This window comes from Homalodisca vitripennis, chromosome 4 (assembly GCF_021130785.1).
Source record: "Homalodisca vitripennis isolate AUS2020 chromosome 4, UT_GWSS_2.1, whole genome shotgun sequence".
NCBI lineage: Eukaryota > Metazoa > Arthropoda > Insecta > Hemiptera > Cicadellidae > Homalodisca > Homalodisca vitripennis.
The window spans coordinates 165584610-165603045 of NC_060210.1; the positions used below are offsets into that span (position 1 = coordinate 165584610).

The 18436-nt window shown below is 36.6% G+C and overlaps 1 protein-coding gene across 3 annotated transcripts in view; it reads right to left on the reverse strand.

Annotated features, from left to right (window-relative positions):
- The window catches only part of LOC124360540 (protein trachealess), a 278070-nt gene that overhangs the window by 22868 nt on the left and 236766 nt on the right, over positions 1 to 18436 (reverse strand). For all 3 annotated transcript variants that reach the window (XM_046814252.1, XM_046814253.1, XM_046814251.1), the window contains one exon: positions 10869 to 11104. In XM_046814252.1, coding sequence (XP_046670208.1) covers positions 10869 to 11104 — 236 coding nt within the window. The remainder of the gene's footprint in view (positions 1 to 10868; positions 11105 to 18436) is intronic.

Below are 18436 nucleotides of genomic sequence, written 5' to 3' on the forward strand. Positions count from 1 at the left end.
AAGTTTACAATAAAAAACTAAATTTATAAAACGTTATTTATTAATCAACAGTCAATTGATTAAAGAAGTAAAGAAACATAATGAATAATCCCTTTTTTCCGTGAGGGCATATTTTAAAATATCCCTGTCTTGTTGATTGTCCCCAGTTCTCTTTATGAAATCAAAATTTCTTTGAAATCAAAATTAAAGTTCCGTAGAAACTTTCATTTAGGCATAATATTGTTACTGGCATCCTTAATTGAGTTTATTTTATTATTTTTATGCAAAGATTACAATATTCACAATGTTACAAAATATTATTTTAGTTATGTATATAGTGATGATGAATATGGTTTGCATTCTATAAATTGAATTGGGGAATAAAATAAAATATAAAAATGATTATGATTTTTAATTTGTAGATACTGAAAGACAGTTAATTAATATATTTAAATGGCATATATTTGACATAATCAGAAGATTTGTATACGAGAGAACATAACTATTAATCGTGACAAATTTCAAAATTGTTAAGAGACTCGTTACTTAAAGTTGGACTTTGCTTTCAGTTTCAGCATCAGTGCCGCACATATTTCAGCTGTTCTACGAGACGGATTAGATTTGATTACCTTCCATAAAATTCAACAGTGGATTATCCAGGTCTCACTCTTTTTATTACTTTATGAAAAACTTAGTGGGAAATTGTTTGCATTCCAAAAGCGAACCATTTACTTGGATAGGATGGTTTGTAGTAAACCAATACGACTCACATATTCAACATTTGGTGGTTCATCATGACTGATTTTTTCATGTTTTGTGAATTATAAGTTTTATTCAACCATCCTTGAACCGATTATTAGATTACTTTTGGCTAGGCTTGTATGAGATTACTTGTACACGTGTGAAGGAATACCATCCCCTAACCGGATTCGAATACGGATCCCTGGGAAAATAATCAGAGACGTTTAACCACTTGGCTACTAGGACTGACACAGAATAAAAGATTTTTTATTTTTTTCATGACTTTGTGATATTTATCACAAAGGCAAGTATTGTACTTGTAGTATTTATCTACAAGTAGGCTTCCCAGCCATTGTAGGACTATAGTAGGCATGCTGCCTCCGTCAACTTTGTATGTAGAGTAGCGTTCGTCTAACATATTATTTTTTTACTATCAATGTACATTTTCAATGAAATGTCATTCAGTCTAAATTATTCTCTCCGAATAATCAGTGTATGTCACAACCTTATTACTAAAGAATTGGGAATTACTACAAATCCGATCACTATGTTTCTTACTAGGAATTGGGTTTATTGTACTCGACTACATCGATGACAAAACAGAGATATACTTTCTGTTCTGAACCAACTTCTGTATATATGTCAAATGCCTGATTTTTCTACTTTTATTAGCCATACGACTTTATAGATTGCGCCTTTTTTTAATTTAAAATTAAAATACGTATGAGTCCGTGTGAGAATTTCAGAAGTAAATGTAAAGACAATTTTACAACAAATGTGACTTCTTAAGAATACTATAATTTACAATGAGAATTATTTATTTTAACAATATTAATATTTTAGGTTAAATTTAGATTTTACCTAAATAAATGTATTTATTTGTAAATGCAACACTAGATTTAAAAATTAATTAATTAAACATTTGAATACGGTGGCTAAATGAAGGTATTTGTATTTATGTATTATAAAAATTCAATTACAATCTAAGACAATGTTTGTAAATAGTTAAATAATTAACATATGTAGTAACAGAATGTAGTTTTATTCAGGACAGGAATATGGCTATATGTAACATAAAACAAACTAAATATTTTAAAATAATCTTTTTCATTTCTTAATTATTTGTATGTACAATGTGCAAGGAATAGTCACATATAATATTGAAGTATTACACACTGTATACATGAGTTTACGTTCAGTAATTTAAGTAATAATCATCTCAAAATTCACTTTTTATATACAACAATATAACTTTAGCCAATGTTTTATCTGACGTTTATTTTGTAAAGCTGTATAGTTGGCCTACAGTTTTGTAGTTTATTGTAGGTATATTATAGTTTACAAGGAAGTTTGATATACTTGCACCCAATGTGTTTCTATTTAGAAAATAAATACATTTGAAAAGTTTGATAATTTAATGGTGATTGAGGTTATGTGATGGTCCAGTATATGAGGGGATGTGAGGCGTGAGTGGCCACATGGCGCTACAGGCGCTGCTCCACAGACAACCCGTAAATAACCTGCAACATGTGTCCCGGGCCCGCTGCCTACTTTATTGCTTTACGTGAATTATTATTGCATTTTGTCTCTCAAATCGGAACAGCTTGTAGCTCCTTCTCGCGGGGTGACGTAGAGGCTTGGCTACAGATGGAGTTGTCTGGGTTGAGCCACCCCGGTATGTTACTATTTAACATTAAATTTGTTTTCAGATGGATGCATACAATAACTCGCTCTGTATGCACAACGAATGCTCAACAAAAATATAATAAAATACAATCTTTCAAAACACATTCAGAGAGGCCACTTCAAATTGTTTCATTTATGCCCTCTGTGCATCATTAACCGTAGATCCTGTGTTTGAATCTGAACATGTTTTACATGGTACAAGTTTGAGGTTAGCGAGCTGAAAAAAAACTTTTATTGTGCACCGGCTGATCTTTGTTATAAGGTAACGAAAATCAAACACTTCGTAGACCAACTTAAGTTTGAAAGAGAATGTTATTTTTGCCGTATGAGAGCTCTAAACCTATTTTTAAATGTTGTCAAGTAAACAGTATCATTTTTAAATTAATTCTGTTTAGTATGTTTTTTAAAGGCAACCACAGCTCACATGTTATTTTCAAGTTTGGTAAAAATTTACAAAATATATCGATGAAAAAATCGAAATGGTTAAAAGTGTTTAAGTTGCTTATTATAAGATGAGGACGTACATGAGGACAGGGACTACAGCGGGGATATTTCATGTGAGAGGCATACCTCAGAACTCTATTGGTCCATTCTTAGCCATGTAGAGTATTATACAAAAATTACTTGATGGCAGTACAATCTAGAACAGCACGAAGTCGAATCTCCTTTCGCATGTCTTAGTAGTAGGAATCAACACTAGTAGCATTGATACAACACTGTGTATTGTGTACGAGGAAGATTAGCTTGGAATACAAGAGATCCACAGCGCTATGTGTTCTCTTATTTTTTAACCGCAATAAAAGAACGAATAAGAAAATTCAAAACGATAGGTTTTCACAGAAACGTGAATGACCTTGTCAAAAGCATTTTGAAAGTCAGAGTAGACCGTATCAATCTGATCAGTTTGCTCAATCGGAGGACCATCCTCCCCTATGCAGCGGAAAGTTTGCGGCAGTCAAACGACTTTTGTGAAAACTATTTCGGTGTGTATTGATAAGATTGACTCAACAAACTCGCTTAAAAAGAAAATTGAGTGCATTTTAAAACATTTAGACGTCTAGAAATTATATATTTCCCGTAATGGTTGGAGGTGCTTTTTATAAAAGTGTTTTTGAATACTTATGTTACAACTAAGCTTTAGTTAATAAAACTTATATAGATGGAACTATGTATTGCTAAATAATTCATCATTTTACGGAATAAAAATGAGGTGTGATCCCTAGCTTACTAATTAGTTTATATTTGTAGTTAAGGCAGCCAACTCGATGAGGTGGGCGGTAAACCCGTGATGAGTCAGGGCGATGCTACGCCGGCCGCAAGTTAAACTGGTATTGCACATCTCACTTTATAGAGGCCACTAATTTCATAACTATTTACGTCACTTCCTCCCCCAACTTATAACTAACTGGCTTACCGTCTGAAACATCGCTGTTAATAACCTCCCTTCCCACCCTCGTCATCGCTAACTGCGGCGAGCTTTGATCGCGAACTTAGGGGACCGACTTCGCGTCCGTGCTCCCCACGCGGTCAACGTTCGTACTTTCTTTCCCTGAGTCACTGGAATCACTTAAGGTTAAGTATTCTATGATGCACTCGAGTCTGAACGAACATATAAACATATCCATAGATAAACTAATGGAGTTTTATAACACTATAGAAAATTTATATTGCCAAATAATAACTCTATAAAACAAATATTAGCCTACTTGTGAATGTACAATATATTTTAAAAAATTGTTGCTTAAACCTTTTTTTATTCCAAGTTTGAAGACTACAAATCAGAGCTGCAATAACGGGCGTCCTGCGGTCAGAGAAAGATATCAAGGATGCTGACAGTGGAACGTGGCTGTGTGTGTTGTACCAATCAACCGATGATCAACAAGCCACCGTAGCAGCCGCGTGCCTACTCGCGCTCCTTTGTCATCACTCTCTACCCATTCGCCTCACACTTCAGACATAATGGAAGAAAACCTCCAACGGGATCTTCTTTTTGGGCGTCTTTATTACGCTTCAGAAAAAGCTCATACAGTGTTTTGTTGTCATTGCTGTGTACAGCCGTCGAGCTCCTTCGTCGGTGCCAGTTTCTTATCGACCCCGTCTCCGACTATAATTTCGGAACGAAAATCCCCTGGACAGATTTGTATGTGCAAACACTTGCGGTTATTGACCACCGAAGTAAGGAAGGAGAGAAGTGACGGGCGGCCAACAACCCAAGGTGATGGGCAGAGTTTGATTAAAAGATATCGCTGGCGGACAAACAGAGCTTGATTACAGTCGGACAAACATGAGCTCCCCCCCCCCCCCCCCCCCCACCAACACTTCCCACACACGATCACACCCCATAGGGCTTATTGCGGCTATGATTCATCGTAGTGAGATCATAGAGGATCATGCCGTTATTAGGTCTTGGATCAACCGAGGAACTTGTTTACGCGCTGGCATGGAACCACCGACACTGTCAGAAATACTTAAAACAGTTTTAGTATAACTGTGCAACATTTTAAAATACTTACATATAAACGATTAAGAGGGTTGCGTACCTCCGTATCTGGCTCAGGGTACATTAGCCTCTTTTTGATGTTCCATTTCTAAGCAACTAATACACACATAGGAATCGTTTATTTATACTTTTTATCTTCTAGCCTCATGTACGCACTGAGTGTTTTCGGCTTCAAACAAATATTTTTTCTATATATAAAATATGATTTTTCGAAACATCAAAAATAACTTCTTATAATATTACATTTTAATTTGTTAAATAGGAAAACCTTAGAGATACTTTTACACACACAAAAATTAAAAAAAAAAAAAAACTGTAGCTTCCCACTGCCTTACTAAGCAACTGGTAAAAATTTCAAAGATCTAGCTTTAAAATTGTTTGAGATACGCAACATGATGTATTAAAAAAGTAAAATTTCGGAAAAAAAAAGAATTTTCTAAGACAATTATCTGTTTTAGTACAGTCCTACTCCATTTGAAGGTCCCATTCTTAATGTCCTTAGTTCCTAATGCTTCCTCGAGCTTCCTTTTAGAAGTAAAGGCCTTCTGGTTGGCTCTTTTAAACAATTACTGGGCTTCACAGTCCCTTTGTTAAAGAAGTCTTCATTTTCGTTTCATGCCGTCATAACTTTTGCGCAAGACTTTCCTGGACGGATCCCAATAATCTTTAGTAGATTGCATCTTGCGCCTTGGTTAGTTAATACAAGGTTAGTATTAACTAACCATCATTGTAGGTTGCTTCAGCCTCATGAACACCTAAGCTTAGAGTGTCGAACTGTAAAAAAGTGTTTTTGGATATTCGGATCCACATGTGTTACAAAAAACTTTATGAATCATCCATCAAACATGACCTAGCTGGTGAATAAATAAAAAAAACTAGCTGTGCCTAACCAACATTAGCAACTGGTAGTGTTGTTAACTACAAGAAAAACATAATATTCCAATAAGAATGTAATGATGTTGCTATATAAAACGACAGCGAAGCTACAGAAATCAATAAAATTCACCACTGCATCGGATATTAAAAAAATTAATAACGTGTTTCTTTTACTAAAATATTACACATTATATATCACATTAACAGGAATAAAAAAACGTAGATTAACAAAAAAAAAAAAAAAAAAAAAGAAAAAATCTATGTTTCCTGGTATTTGAGGTACACAACCCCCTTAAAGTTTGAGAGATACCAGCACTAACACTCAATTTCCAGCAGTAATGACTTTGATTGTTATGTTTATAAAAATATTCATAATAACAACATTACTTTTTCGATTTTACAAATACCAAATTTAAAATGCTTAATATTACAAAACAATGATATACATTACGTATTAAACTTAAAATTCACTATAATTCTGTGCGATCCATCTTTTTACTCATCACAATTCACAAAAGGTCTCCGTACCGGAAACAGGGTACAGTGTAACTATTCGTAAACATGTGAATCATGGCGATTCGGCAGGCCCCTTTCACTACATTTTTAACCGCTATTACCATAGTTTACATAAAGTATTCAGCAACCCCGAGCCCTGAGCGAGGGCGGGACTGCACAGCAGGGGAGAGGTGAGGGGAGGGTAACTGTGTTAGCGCTTGTTACGAGCCACAATTCCGCTTGTTAGCGCCTCTAATTGGTTTTAAAGTGGGCCATAATGAAGTGCATTAAACACTGCTGCCACGGGCTATCATGCAGCAGTCGGCGGCGCGCGCCTGCCTACACAGGTAACTCGCTTCTCGCTAGGGAGTCGATTCGATTATATTTTATTTATTTCTTTTAAGAAAGAAAGATTTGCTATTCGAATTTATCATCTTAGTATATTAGACCTAAAATTTGTAATTTTAATATTAACATTATTGTATTATTAATTAAGTTAATAACAATTAATCCATCGCAAATACTCTCGAGTAAGAAAACTCAATTGGTCAGTTGAATGTTTTCATGTAGCCCAGGCAACTTTGGTGAATATTTTCCAACAATTCTTAATTGTTTCATATGGAGGAGACTACCTGGCTGGCATGGTAGATTAATTTTACGGCCTTGAATTTCAATACTTTATGATAACTGTAAAATTTTGATTACCAACACAACCAATAAATGTTGACGCTGAAAGTTTGGAAACACTTGATCAGTGGGAAAAAAGGAGATTCTGCACAACATCTTTAGCCCAATCCTAAATATGATACATAGTTTTCTAGAGATCCATAGTTTCTACAGAGAACATTTTATGACGTTATATTACATTAAAAAAATACTATTTCTTTCATTCGTAAATCATAATACATCTGCCATAATGTGAAGCAACAAATCTTGCACTACATAATGAAATTTTTATCTTCAGACGTTTTTATTGGGACTTGGTTATGAAAGAGCCCAAATTTCATATTTTAAAGTCTGTAAGTTTTTTATGGAGTGATCAAAATGTTTTATTGTCTTTAAGTATGTTACCTTAAAGGTCTGTGTTACCTTAAAAAACTGCTGGGTGTTGTAAGGTTCAATTGTACCACTATAATTAGGTTTTTAGGATCTATAGTGGTAATACGCTACGAATGTATGAATGCTTTTAAAACAATGATAAATATAACACACAAAGGAGTACGACGAATACTCACAAAGACAAGAAGTGGTGGAGGGGGGGCGGGTGGGAGTGGATAGGTTTGGTTTACAATGAACAGGCTAATTGTATCAAGTGTGGGGATATTTCGTGGGTCGGCGCGCGGATTTGCATGGCACTGGGGTGCACGGTTTACACAGCGTAATTCACTTGTTCGCCATCCCGGCTCTTGCGACCGTAATCAGTGCCACAGCCCCTTTATTCTATTTAGGCTTGTTACAATTTTCAGGCGCTGATTTGATTTTGTTGTAGCTTGAATCAATTTGTACGCGTAATCAAACTATTCTGCGCTGTCGAACTCGGTCCGCGGCCGACAGTACTTCGCGTTCAGCACGCGTGTGTTGTTTCTCTTCGCTTCGCTTTGATTCACTGAGCTTACAAAGAAGGGCATTAAAATATGTTTGTATTTGATAAATGTATTTATGTGAATTAGATTAAACCAAAGTTAAAAGTTTTATTTTACTTATTACATGTTGAAAGTGACAGTAAAACATAATCAATATTATCGAATATAAGATTTTAACTTCCTTTACAAGTTTATATAAAATAAAACATATTCAATTATATTAAACTTACCTACATATTGTAAAGGCAAGTTGTTTAGATATTTTGAATGAAAGTATCACTTTACTTGTAAAGATAGTATTAAATTATGTATTCGATATTCTAATACTCGTACAAATGTTTAAAATTTACAGATATATATATATATATATATATATATATATATATATATATATATATAATTGTATAATATACTCCTGATAAAAATTAATACAATTATGTAGAATATTGGACATATTTTAATTAATGGAAAATTGTATTTGCGTCTGGTCGAAAATGTTTGCTTACTTCCGTCCTACTAACAAACTTCATGTATTCGCAATCAATTTAGTATTTTTGTTAACTAATTAGCTGCCCAAAGCTTTTAAAGCCATTCTCTTTAAAAAATAAGCTTCAGAATATGTTAGACAGGGTTTGGTCCTATTCAGGTAGAGAGCAGAGTTAGTAACCACTCCTAGCTCTGCAGGTCCCTGCAGCCTCTGACTGGCGCGACAATGGCGTGGTGAGAGGCAATCATTTGCCTATTTCACAGGTGGAGATGTGATGGGCCTGGTTCCGGTCCAGTGGCTGCGTCAATCAGGCTTGGCCGGGCGTGCGGAACACGGGGCGGTCATACAGAGTCCAGCGACTGCCGTGCGAGGAGCGTGCCGCGACCTCTGCGTGCATGGTAAGTGTCCGCTAGTGGGGTGAGAGTGTGGAGAACAATAAGTCGTACAACGATAAAAGACATAACCTTAGGGAACAGTAATACAATACGGGGCAATTTGCGAAGAACAAGAAAGTCACCCCTGTGACGGGAGGAGGTGTGTGTGTGGGGGGGGGAGAGGGGGTGATCTGATCCATCATAGAGAGAATTAAAGGTTGTCAGAGTCAGACTGTCAGATCCGCCACATCTCCGCCCTGGTTGGCGGGCAACATCTGACACGGGCTGATAGTTCCTTCCGTGCCAGTACAATAACTTCCAAGAGTTTTCAATCAGACTTGCTTAGAATTCTAGGAAATCCAGACACCGATTTCAAATAAAACGAAGTTTTCCAGGCGTTGATCAATATTTAGGGAAGACTTGTAAATGAGCATCCGGTTGATTACTTGTCACGGATGTTTCTATAGTTCATACAGAACTGTCTCATTTAGAAATGATTTAGTTTTGCACGACCCAACTAAAAATAATAGATGACGATTTGTATCCAAGGAACGCTAAGACTTAATGACGATCATCAGGAGAAATGTCCGCTAGCACCAGACCGAGACCTTCAGCTCGCCATGAAGCATGATTATAGATATCGTATACGTAGAAATGTAATTAAAACTACGTTAAAATATATTTATATTGTGAACAACAGATTCTAATATATCAATTGTTATTAGGCTTTTACATATTATTCAATATCAATGTCGCATAGTAAAATACGAGTCCATAAAACTAGATCCATAATTTTGTATGGAGTAACACAAATCTGATTAGTTGACTTATTATAAATGTATAGGCGAAGATTTCCCCAATAGCCCTGTTCATTCTACTAGCCAAGTGAAAACTACTTGTTTGTTTTCAGTTACAACTATAGTATATTTTGCTTTAAATTTAAGCACTATCAATAAACTATTAATAATAATTCTGAGGTTGAGTGGTAGAGAGGACTTCATAGCCCTAACTCCGCCTCTTTAATACAGACATTCTTAATTTAATTTCAATAAACCTATTGAATGGGGTATCTTGGGATCCGGTAGAGAACATAGCGAAAGAGTTAACGCACAGATGGACGGACGGAATACCCATTTACCTTTTGGCCCAAAAATCAATAGATTTCTTTCTTCGATCAAGAAGAACCAACGTACCCCCTAAAACCGGTCTATCAAGAGTTATCGCAAATATGGGCAGACGAACAGATAGACAGTCGGACTGACAGCTAAGACGGCTTTTTTAAATTTTTAAATTTATGGTAAATTTTGGATAGTAACGTTTTATTTTATACCTGAATTACAAGCACTGGAGACTAAGTATTTGGTAAAACGGACGTTAGAATTATATTTCCCCTAAAACTGATAATTTTCTCATCATAAAGAAAAATTGAAATAAGATTGTTTTGTCAATATCAAGTTTACTCTCTGCTTTGAAGACCATAAACGTAAACATATTTATAATAACAGTTCACACAAACAGTTAATTACGTTTAATAATAACGTAATACATTTAATTAATAACATTTGCTTTCTGTAATGAATGCATTATAAGATTTTTGCAACTTTAGAAACCACTACACTCCAGCCCGGAGGGATTTTCGAAATAAGAATTTATCTATATGTTAACCAGGAACGTCCATTTAAAAATTTCGGTACAGTCGTTTCAGTAGTTTTTAAGTGATTGAGTAACACTCTGACACACACATACATACCATTAGATTTGTATAATTAGTAGTATAGATTTCATAGCTGTGGCGGAATAACTTCCGTAATAATAAGCAACGCATGCGGCATTTTATATTTGTTGATTGGCAATGTGGAAACATTACCAAAACTTTCATTTTTTACATTGCCGAAGTGAACAATAAATGTTTTCATGTGGCCGAACAGAAACTTTGTCACGAAAAAGAATTCATAGTGCAGTGTCAATACATAGTATGAAGTCACAGATCTCCACCATACTCACTTAGGAGTCCCTCATCTTGAGGAAGTGGTCAGACCGTGCATACCTTTGTCAGCCTCGTCAGAGTTATTATCACAACTCCAAGGCACTATGCCATAAGAAGCCCTTCATAAAGGATGTGAGATATAATGGTAAGGCAGACTTACCTTTGACAGATTTGGCAGAGGGGTTATCTCGGCTCCAAGGTGGGTCACCGTGCCCGGAGAAGTCCCTCATCTTGAGGTAGGAGATCGTCAGTCGGATGATGGATGCCTTGTCCAACTGACTGGTGATGGCGGCAGGCAGAGGTAACATCTTGGCCAACTCATAGAATTCAAAGTTCTCCTTGCCACGTCTAGAGCGCGCCGCGTCCCTGCTCTTCTCCTTCCTCAGCTCCAAGATACTGCAACACAGATACTGCAGGTTAGTTTTCATTATTCTTTTCCTCTTTCCTTAGTGTTTTCTTAGTTAATTTCAATTATATATTATACTAATAAAGTAAAGACTTTACTATTTTAGGAAATAAAACAAATTTACAAAAAATATTACGGGAAACGTGACGTAAGATACTGAAGAGTTTTAGTAATTGCCCAAAAGAAACAGTAAAGTCTAAAACACCAAAAAAAATCAATAACTGATTAAAGGATGTCATATCTTAAATAATGTCCTACAAAATAAAATAAAGTGTTGACGTGTTCACGCTTGCACATATCTTAGTTTGATTAGTGTGCTTTTCTTGGGTTATTTTGTATTGCAAGTAGTTTATCGTATTTTACACGCGTAAATAATGTAGACTATCACATTCAAATAAGGGTAATTTTAGTAATGCTCAAAAGTTTTAGTAGAAAATTGTTCATAGCATAGTTTGAGCACAAACAGTATTTCCCGATGGCTTGATCTTCCATCGTAAAAGGAGGCGAATGTTGGCCGAGATGACAACAGTTTAGAGTAGGGCAGATAAGAGTATAGTGGCGTGCGGCGTCTGATGATATCTCTATGTATGTTATTATATCTGGCCGAGACTATTAGCGAGATGACGATTGTAAGCAATGACAGGGAAAGTTGAGCAGTAGACAATGTGAGGCGGGGATGTGGACTACAGTGTTTAGTGTCTGCTGTTAGTTCCAAAACATTGCTCGATCAGTTTTCGCATCATCTCACAGAGTGGCTCTGGAACTTGTAATTATTTCTAAATAGTACATAACTCCACTGAAGAAAGAAGTATATTTTATATAATGATGTGTGTCATTATATATAAATGACATAATCTACGTCCTGTAGATATTTTGTCAGTTTTAACCTAAAATAATACAAAGAGGAACTCACGCTCTCAACCCCAAAGTTCCACGACAGTGTTCAGATCACACTGACTCCTTCGCCTTCCTCCAGAGCTCCTGTCTGGATCGTACACTATGTATGCATTAGTTCTGTATCCCTTAAATCCTTGTAAACACGAAGCGTTCCCACAGAGCAGTTCCACACTTTTCCTACTTGTAAAAACTCGCTGTCCACTCGCTACAAATCATTGGGCAAATCCCGTTTACGGCGTATTGAAATCACTTGAGCCGGGAGGGCAAGATTGCGAGAGACCCTCGGGACCTATAAAAGTGAAAAGTAGTCGACTAACGGGGGCCGAACGTATGATTAGCCCCTCAATGCCCACTCACCCCCGGTCCCGTCCGGCCGAGAAATTAAGGTCCGGCGTAACGGCCGATACAAAAACATATGATAGAATCTAAGGTTGTTTACTGGACTGTGCACCGTAGAGGCTGGTGGAGGTATCGATCCCTCTAGGGGAACATTCGTGTCCAGCATACCTATACACTTTGCATCACTCCACACATCTGTGTATGAAATGTCAGTACTCCGTCGTGTCAGGCGAGTAGATACTATTAACTTGACTCAAAGACAAACAGCCGAGTTCCGACAGTTCTTAACAGTATACCGATGGAAATATTTTATACCTTTTCACTTTGAAAGTTCTGACCAATCTCTTTTATTTGCTATGTGCATTCATACGAGGCACAGAAAATGTACGAGAACTGAAACACGATGATAAATACGTTGCTAATTATTGAATTACGCGCATGCTGTACTGTAGTGATCGTTGACGTTTTATTTTTTACTCCAGAATGCATTACTTTTTTCTATTCCTGCAATCACTACTGTGCCATGGCGTATTTTTTTAACGATGGAAGAATAGTGAGGATAACATGATTTTTTGCAAACATTTGCTATAGTAGAGTGATACAAGAAACCAGCTGTACTAATTATTACAAGTATTACATGGCTAATAATTATCCATTGATATTGACTTTATATGCTACCTATACAGCATTAGATTATTATAGTTGGATAACATTTTTTGTACACTATCCGAAACCGTTAATATAGCAAAAAATGTATTTCCCTTAAATATGTTTACCTAAAAAGACACGAACATGAATAGAGAAATGACATGTTAGGATAATCTCCGACTGGTAACAAGTACATTTTAGGAACTAAAGTTGATTGAAACACCCATGACAAAAACGTTAAGAAGCATCGATAATGTCAAAAACGTCGATACTACTCTCGTCATAATTCTGCGACGAATGTCTCAGACAGGAGCTGAAATATAACAGGGATTTAATTATCCGTAATTCTGTTACCCGGAGTTCCGGGTTATCCGAAGTACGTAATAAAAATCAAATATTTTCATAACACGGTCATTACTGGTACAAACTTACTCATCTAAAGCGTTTTATGCATACTACAAACACAATTTATATACACTGTCTTTCATGATCGTTACGGCAGACAAGTCATAATGACTGCTGCTAGAAGTCTTACTGTGTTTTCAATATTTCCTTGCTCGCGCCGACGTATTATTACGCTTTAATAAGTACTTATGTAAATTCGTGGCTATCTAGCCTGCTATTGTGCTATTTGCTTGTTTTTGCATTAATTCTATTATTCGAATGTCGACCCGTGCTGTAGTCGCGACTGTGTATGTGACGCGATGCTCAAATGTTTTTACTCGTAGATACCAATTCCAAGTTAAAGAAATGTTTAATAACTGCCCGCCTTATCCGAGAAAGGCTTGATCCCACCAACTTCGGATAATCGCGTTCCTAGTTAACGATCGATTCCTTCCCAATTACCTCATAACTTTTTATAGTTAGACTACCATTTTATTCCTCGTTAAAGGGTCCATAGACCTCAATATTTACTGTGACTCTTCTTAATCGAGTGACTGCATGTCACAGAACGCGATCAACAAAGAATCCAATAGTATTACGTGTTATTTTTACTGCAAACGCAGAAGCTTCGGGCACGGCCCTCCCGATTCAGAAGTCAAGGGCCACTAAGGAAGTGGTGACGACAACGACAGTACCTTGCCAACAAGCCTCGGCCTGCTAGATTTTATCGCCCAGCCGTTGTTATCGTCTGAATACTAACCAGTTGTCAACATGGCGGCTATCACAGACCATGGCGTCGCTTTATCGTCGCCAGTCAGGGACACGTTAGCAATTCCTCAAAGTCAACGTCAAGCCTCTAAACTCCAGGTTCTCACGATTGAAAAATGTGACGTAACTTATATTTATTTTAAAAATTGTTCAAAGTGTGACATTTTTGGAGTCTTAATGTGCATTAAGAGATTTCTGACTAACTTTAATTTTTTAATATATGTTTCAAAGAATAATATAACCACTGGTTATAAATCAGCTAATTACGAGTACATGTTAACCTGACTAACCAAACAGATTGAATGTTGAACTTTCGAAAACCTAACAGAGTATATGAAGTACACTGTACAAGTAGATATCAGAAGGACAGAGAACGATGGAGGAAACAATATCTAAACTTTTAAAATGCCGCATTTAACCTATTTTCAAAAAAAAGTTTTTAACATTAACTTTTACAGATTCCTACCTGACGTTTGAGCCTCTGAATTTGCTTAATTATACAAATACCAAAATATGAATAGATGTATGTTTCATCATTTATTACTCAATTTTGTAGGAACTTTACAATGTAAAGCACAGTTGTGTCAAAATTCCAAGAAGTGACGTGTCGGTCCAGAGCGTGGCTACGCGGCGCAACGTGGCATCCCGTGTGTCGATATCACACCAGGACCAGCTGAGAATTTGGAGATTAGCACCAGTTGAGATCTGGTCTACAGCAGTACACCAGATCTGTACAACTCCATCTCATGCGTATGTGGAGGCTAGGAAAGACGGCATAAGAGTTCAAACCTTTCTTTTGATTAATCCCAATACCAATAAGCATCCTACAAGGGCAAGTTTAAAAACGCACGTTGTGTATACAATTTCGAAAGAACATCTCCAAATACATTTTTGTTTTAGTGAAATTTCGAGAAAAATGTCTTAAAGAAAAAACTATTTTCGATGTGCTCCATAAATCACCGAACTGTAAAATGTAGTAGTCTGATCCAACGTTGAGTCGTCTGTGGGCGTTAGAAAAGTCTCATTTGCAGAATGTGCACTTACTTGAGGGGTGAGTTTCTTGTTAAAACGTCAGCCCTGGCCAGGAGTCATTATGTAAGGTGGACGTAAAAGGTAAATAAAAGTGTGAGTGGCCAATGAGGGGGTGACGGTCGGACGGGAGGGGGGTGCTGAGCTGTCAGAGGACTGGTGTAAAGTGGCAACAGCCCCGTGGGGACAGGGGACACGGCTCGGCTCTTACCTACCTCACAGGTCAATGTACAAACAAGCGTATTTTCTACTTTTAAATAAGCGCATTGTTCCCTTCATACATATACACTGATTTGAACCAATCTGTTCTGAATCAATCGTCTGAAAAAATAGCGTACCATAACTATAATACAAATTAAAATAATATCAGTACTATGAATGATTTTGGTATAGTTTTTTTTCTATTGCTGACCAATCTAAAACAGAAATCATAAAAACTTTGTTATGTATTGTATATTATACAATTGATTTACACTGGTGTGATGACTAAACAAATCAACTACTGACAAGTAACAAAAATAGTGTAATCGAGGACACATGTGTATGTGGAACGAAATACCCATCAAATTGTCTAACAAAGGATGGACTGTTGTTGCCATCTGACATACAGTCTGTCTACCGAGTGCTGATCCAGTTATCAGTCAGCGATAAAGATGTATAAACCATCTGCTGACGCCTGACGCAGTGTGCCTGTAACCGAGTCAATGCTGCACTTCATCGGGACTGTGTCGAGGTCATTTTCCATCTTGAGTATTGATTTGTTATACAATTATTTTATTTATCTTTGGGACGCGACATGACATGTCTCAAGACATTGATAATGTGCACTAGTTCAGGATTAATGAATTATACATGTATTGTCTTAGCTGTACTATACACGTCCAAAAGTGCAAACACTGGAAAAATGTTTTTTTATGCCTCAGCAAGAATGATGAGCTAAAATGCGACTGAGCTTGTACAGTAGTTTCCTATTGAATTTGTGTATGTGAGTGTGTTTTGTAATGCATTTCGAAAGTGTTGTGGTTTAAAATGTTCCGAACTAGTTTATTTAGCTTACGTTTTTGTAATGGTGGACAAACAGGATAGATAGCATAAACATTAAAAAGTTATTGTGTAGGATTTTCTCCGACGAGTAAGAAATCCAACTCCTGCAGATTGGGAGAAAAAGTAGGGAGAGAGATAGCAGTGGCCGTCGGACGGTAACCTTATTGAGGTATCGGAGAGCGTTGATTAAAAGCTCCAGAGTTGTACCGGATGTTGATTGGAGCGGAAGTCTTGATTAGGACCCTAGTGGCCGGTGATACTGGCCGGGCTTTATGGTCTGTTTCTCCGGCTCGGGTTACAGATACATTTGGCCACTGTAGTAACTTTCCTTTGTGTTCGGCAGCAACTTGTTTACCTTGGCAATAGAAATAAGCCAATACGACTAATTACAATTTCGAACATGAGATACAAATCAGATGTTTTAATGAACACGATAAATTAAATATACTCTCAGAAGCCCAATTATGTAATCAGGTGTTCTCATGAAACTGGTAGTTTGGTAAGTCGATAGTCCGTAACTTCACACAAATCAGATAACAACTTTACATCTAAGAAAGATAGTGTAACAGGATAACCATCTTGGTTTATACTCACTTAGCTTGAAACAAACCATCAAATTTAAATTTCCGTCACGTATAGCCTAGTAAAAAATATGAATATGAAATCGGAAATTGTACTATCTGACAGAAAATAAAAATTTATGTTGTTCTTACCTTGTTTTCAGTTTTCATTAACAAGTAAAATTAAATGTTAGTCTGAAGTGTTCAATGAACTGTTCTACAATAGTTTCCTGCTGAATAGATAAATCTAAATTTAATTTAAGTTGTACCACAGTTGATCCTATATGAACGAGTAATCAAATCCTGTGATCATCTTCTGGTTACTCCTTTTCGACCAATTACGTACATTGGATACTGACTATTGTACATGATCACTGAGATCAGTACGTTATTGAACTACAATGTTAGGCCTCCTTTATAAAGATAAAGTAGAAGCCGACAACCGACACCCTACTGATTGCCTCATCAATATTGAACTGCAGATGTAGACCCCACAATCGCGGAATATCTCCCTCGCCCCACTGGTGAAGGAGTTCAAAGACAACTGACTGCCGCGCGGTGCGGATTGCCCGGGATGACTCGGGCTTCGGCCGCAATTGTGGTCATTTGATACAGCGTGCGCTCAACAAAAAGCCCCTCTATGGGTTTTTTCTTCTGTAGAGTAGTTGTGGAGGTGGGAGCGAGGCGAGGCGAATGTAACCTAATAACAGTTGGACTGCGCGATCGGGCGCCCTCCTGGACCCTCGGGACGGGGGCACTAATTCTGTTTTCACACGCGCGGCCACCCCGCTAGCTCCTTCACGAGGGCAAACACTGACCGCCTCGCTTCGGGCTGCCGGACCTTCAGTCCGGAATTAAATTACTCTAAAGACGCTTGATCCGTACTTTCTTCTTAATGATTTCTCCAAGTAGGATATGACGCAAAAATAATTTAAAAGCGGCGTGTACCTTGAGGTTAATCCCATAAGAACACTGTTAACGTCCTTACTTTTGATCGTAGAATAAATTTGTGAGATTTCTCATTTTAAAGATACGATTAATATGCAATAAAAGTTCTTAGAAATTTTAAGGCTAAAATATAAAAATTTGGTTTTTGATAGCCACATTTTAAATAATAATTTGAAAAGATTGATAAATATTTCCATTTTTCTGTAGAATTGAAATATGTCTCTCCTCGAATATCAAATGAAATTTATTTTCAAGGAGTTATTTATTTTGTAAATTGTTACGATATTTCAAGGCCATTTTTCTGTAGCATTTAAAATACCAAGTAATTAGCCATAACGGACTCGTAATGTCATGTGGACACACCACTGCCCAGTACTCCAGAGTGTGGTACTCTCACTTCATTACCTGGGGTGATATGGTTTCACTTAAGATATCTTGGAGGCTATTTTTAAATGTCATTTTGGGTAGGTAAGTACTAAATTGATAAATAAAAAAAATGCAATGTACTGAAATTACATTTAGGATAAAGTCAATGGAAACGGTGAATTGTTTTTTAGATGAACAGTTTGAGACTACTCTTTAAATCTTTCTGTTATTTTAGTTGTATTTTTTCCAAAATCATCGTTGATAAATTGTTAGAAAACTAGATTTTAAATTTAATTATAACCTAATTGTATATTACAAGTTTGTAAATCTCTTATCGCA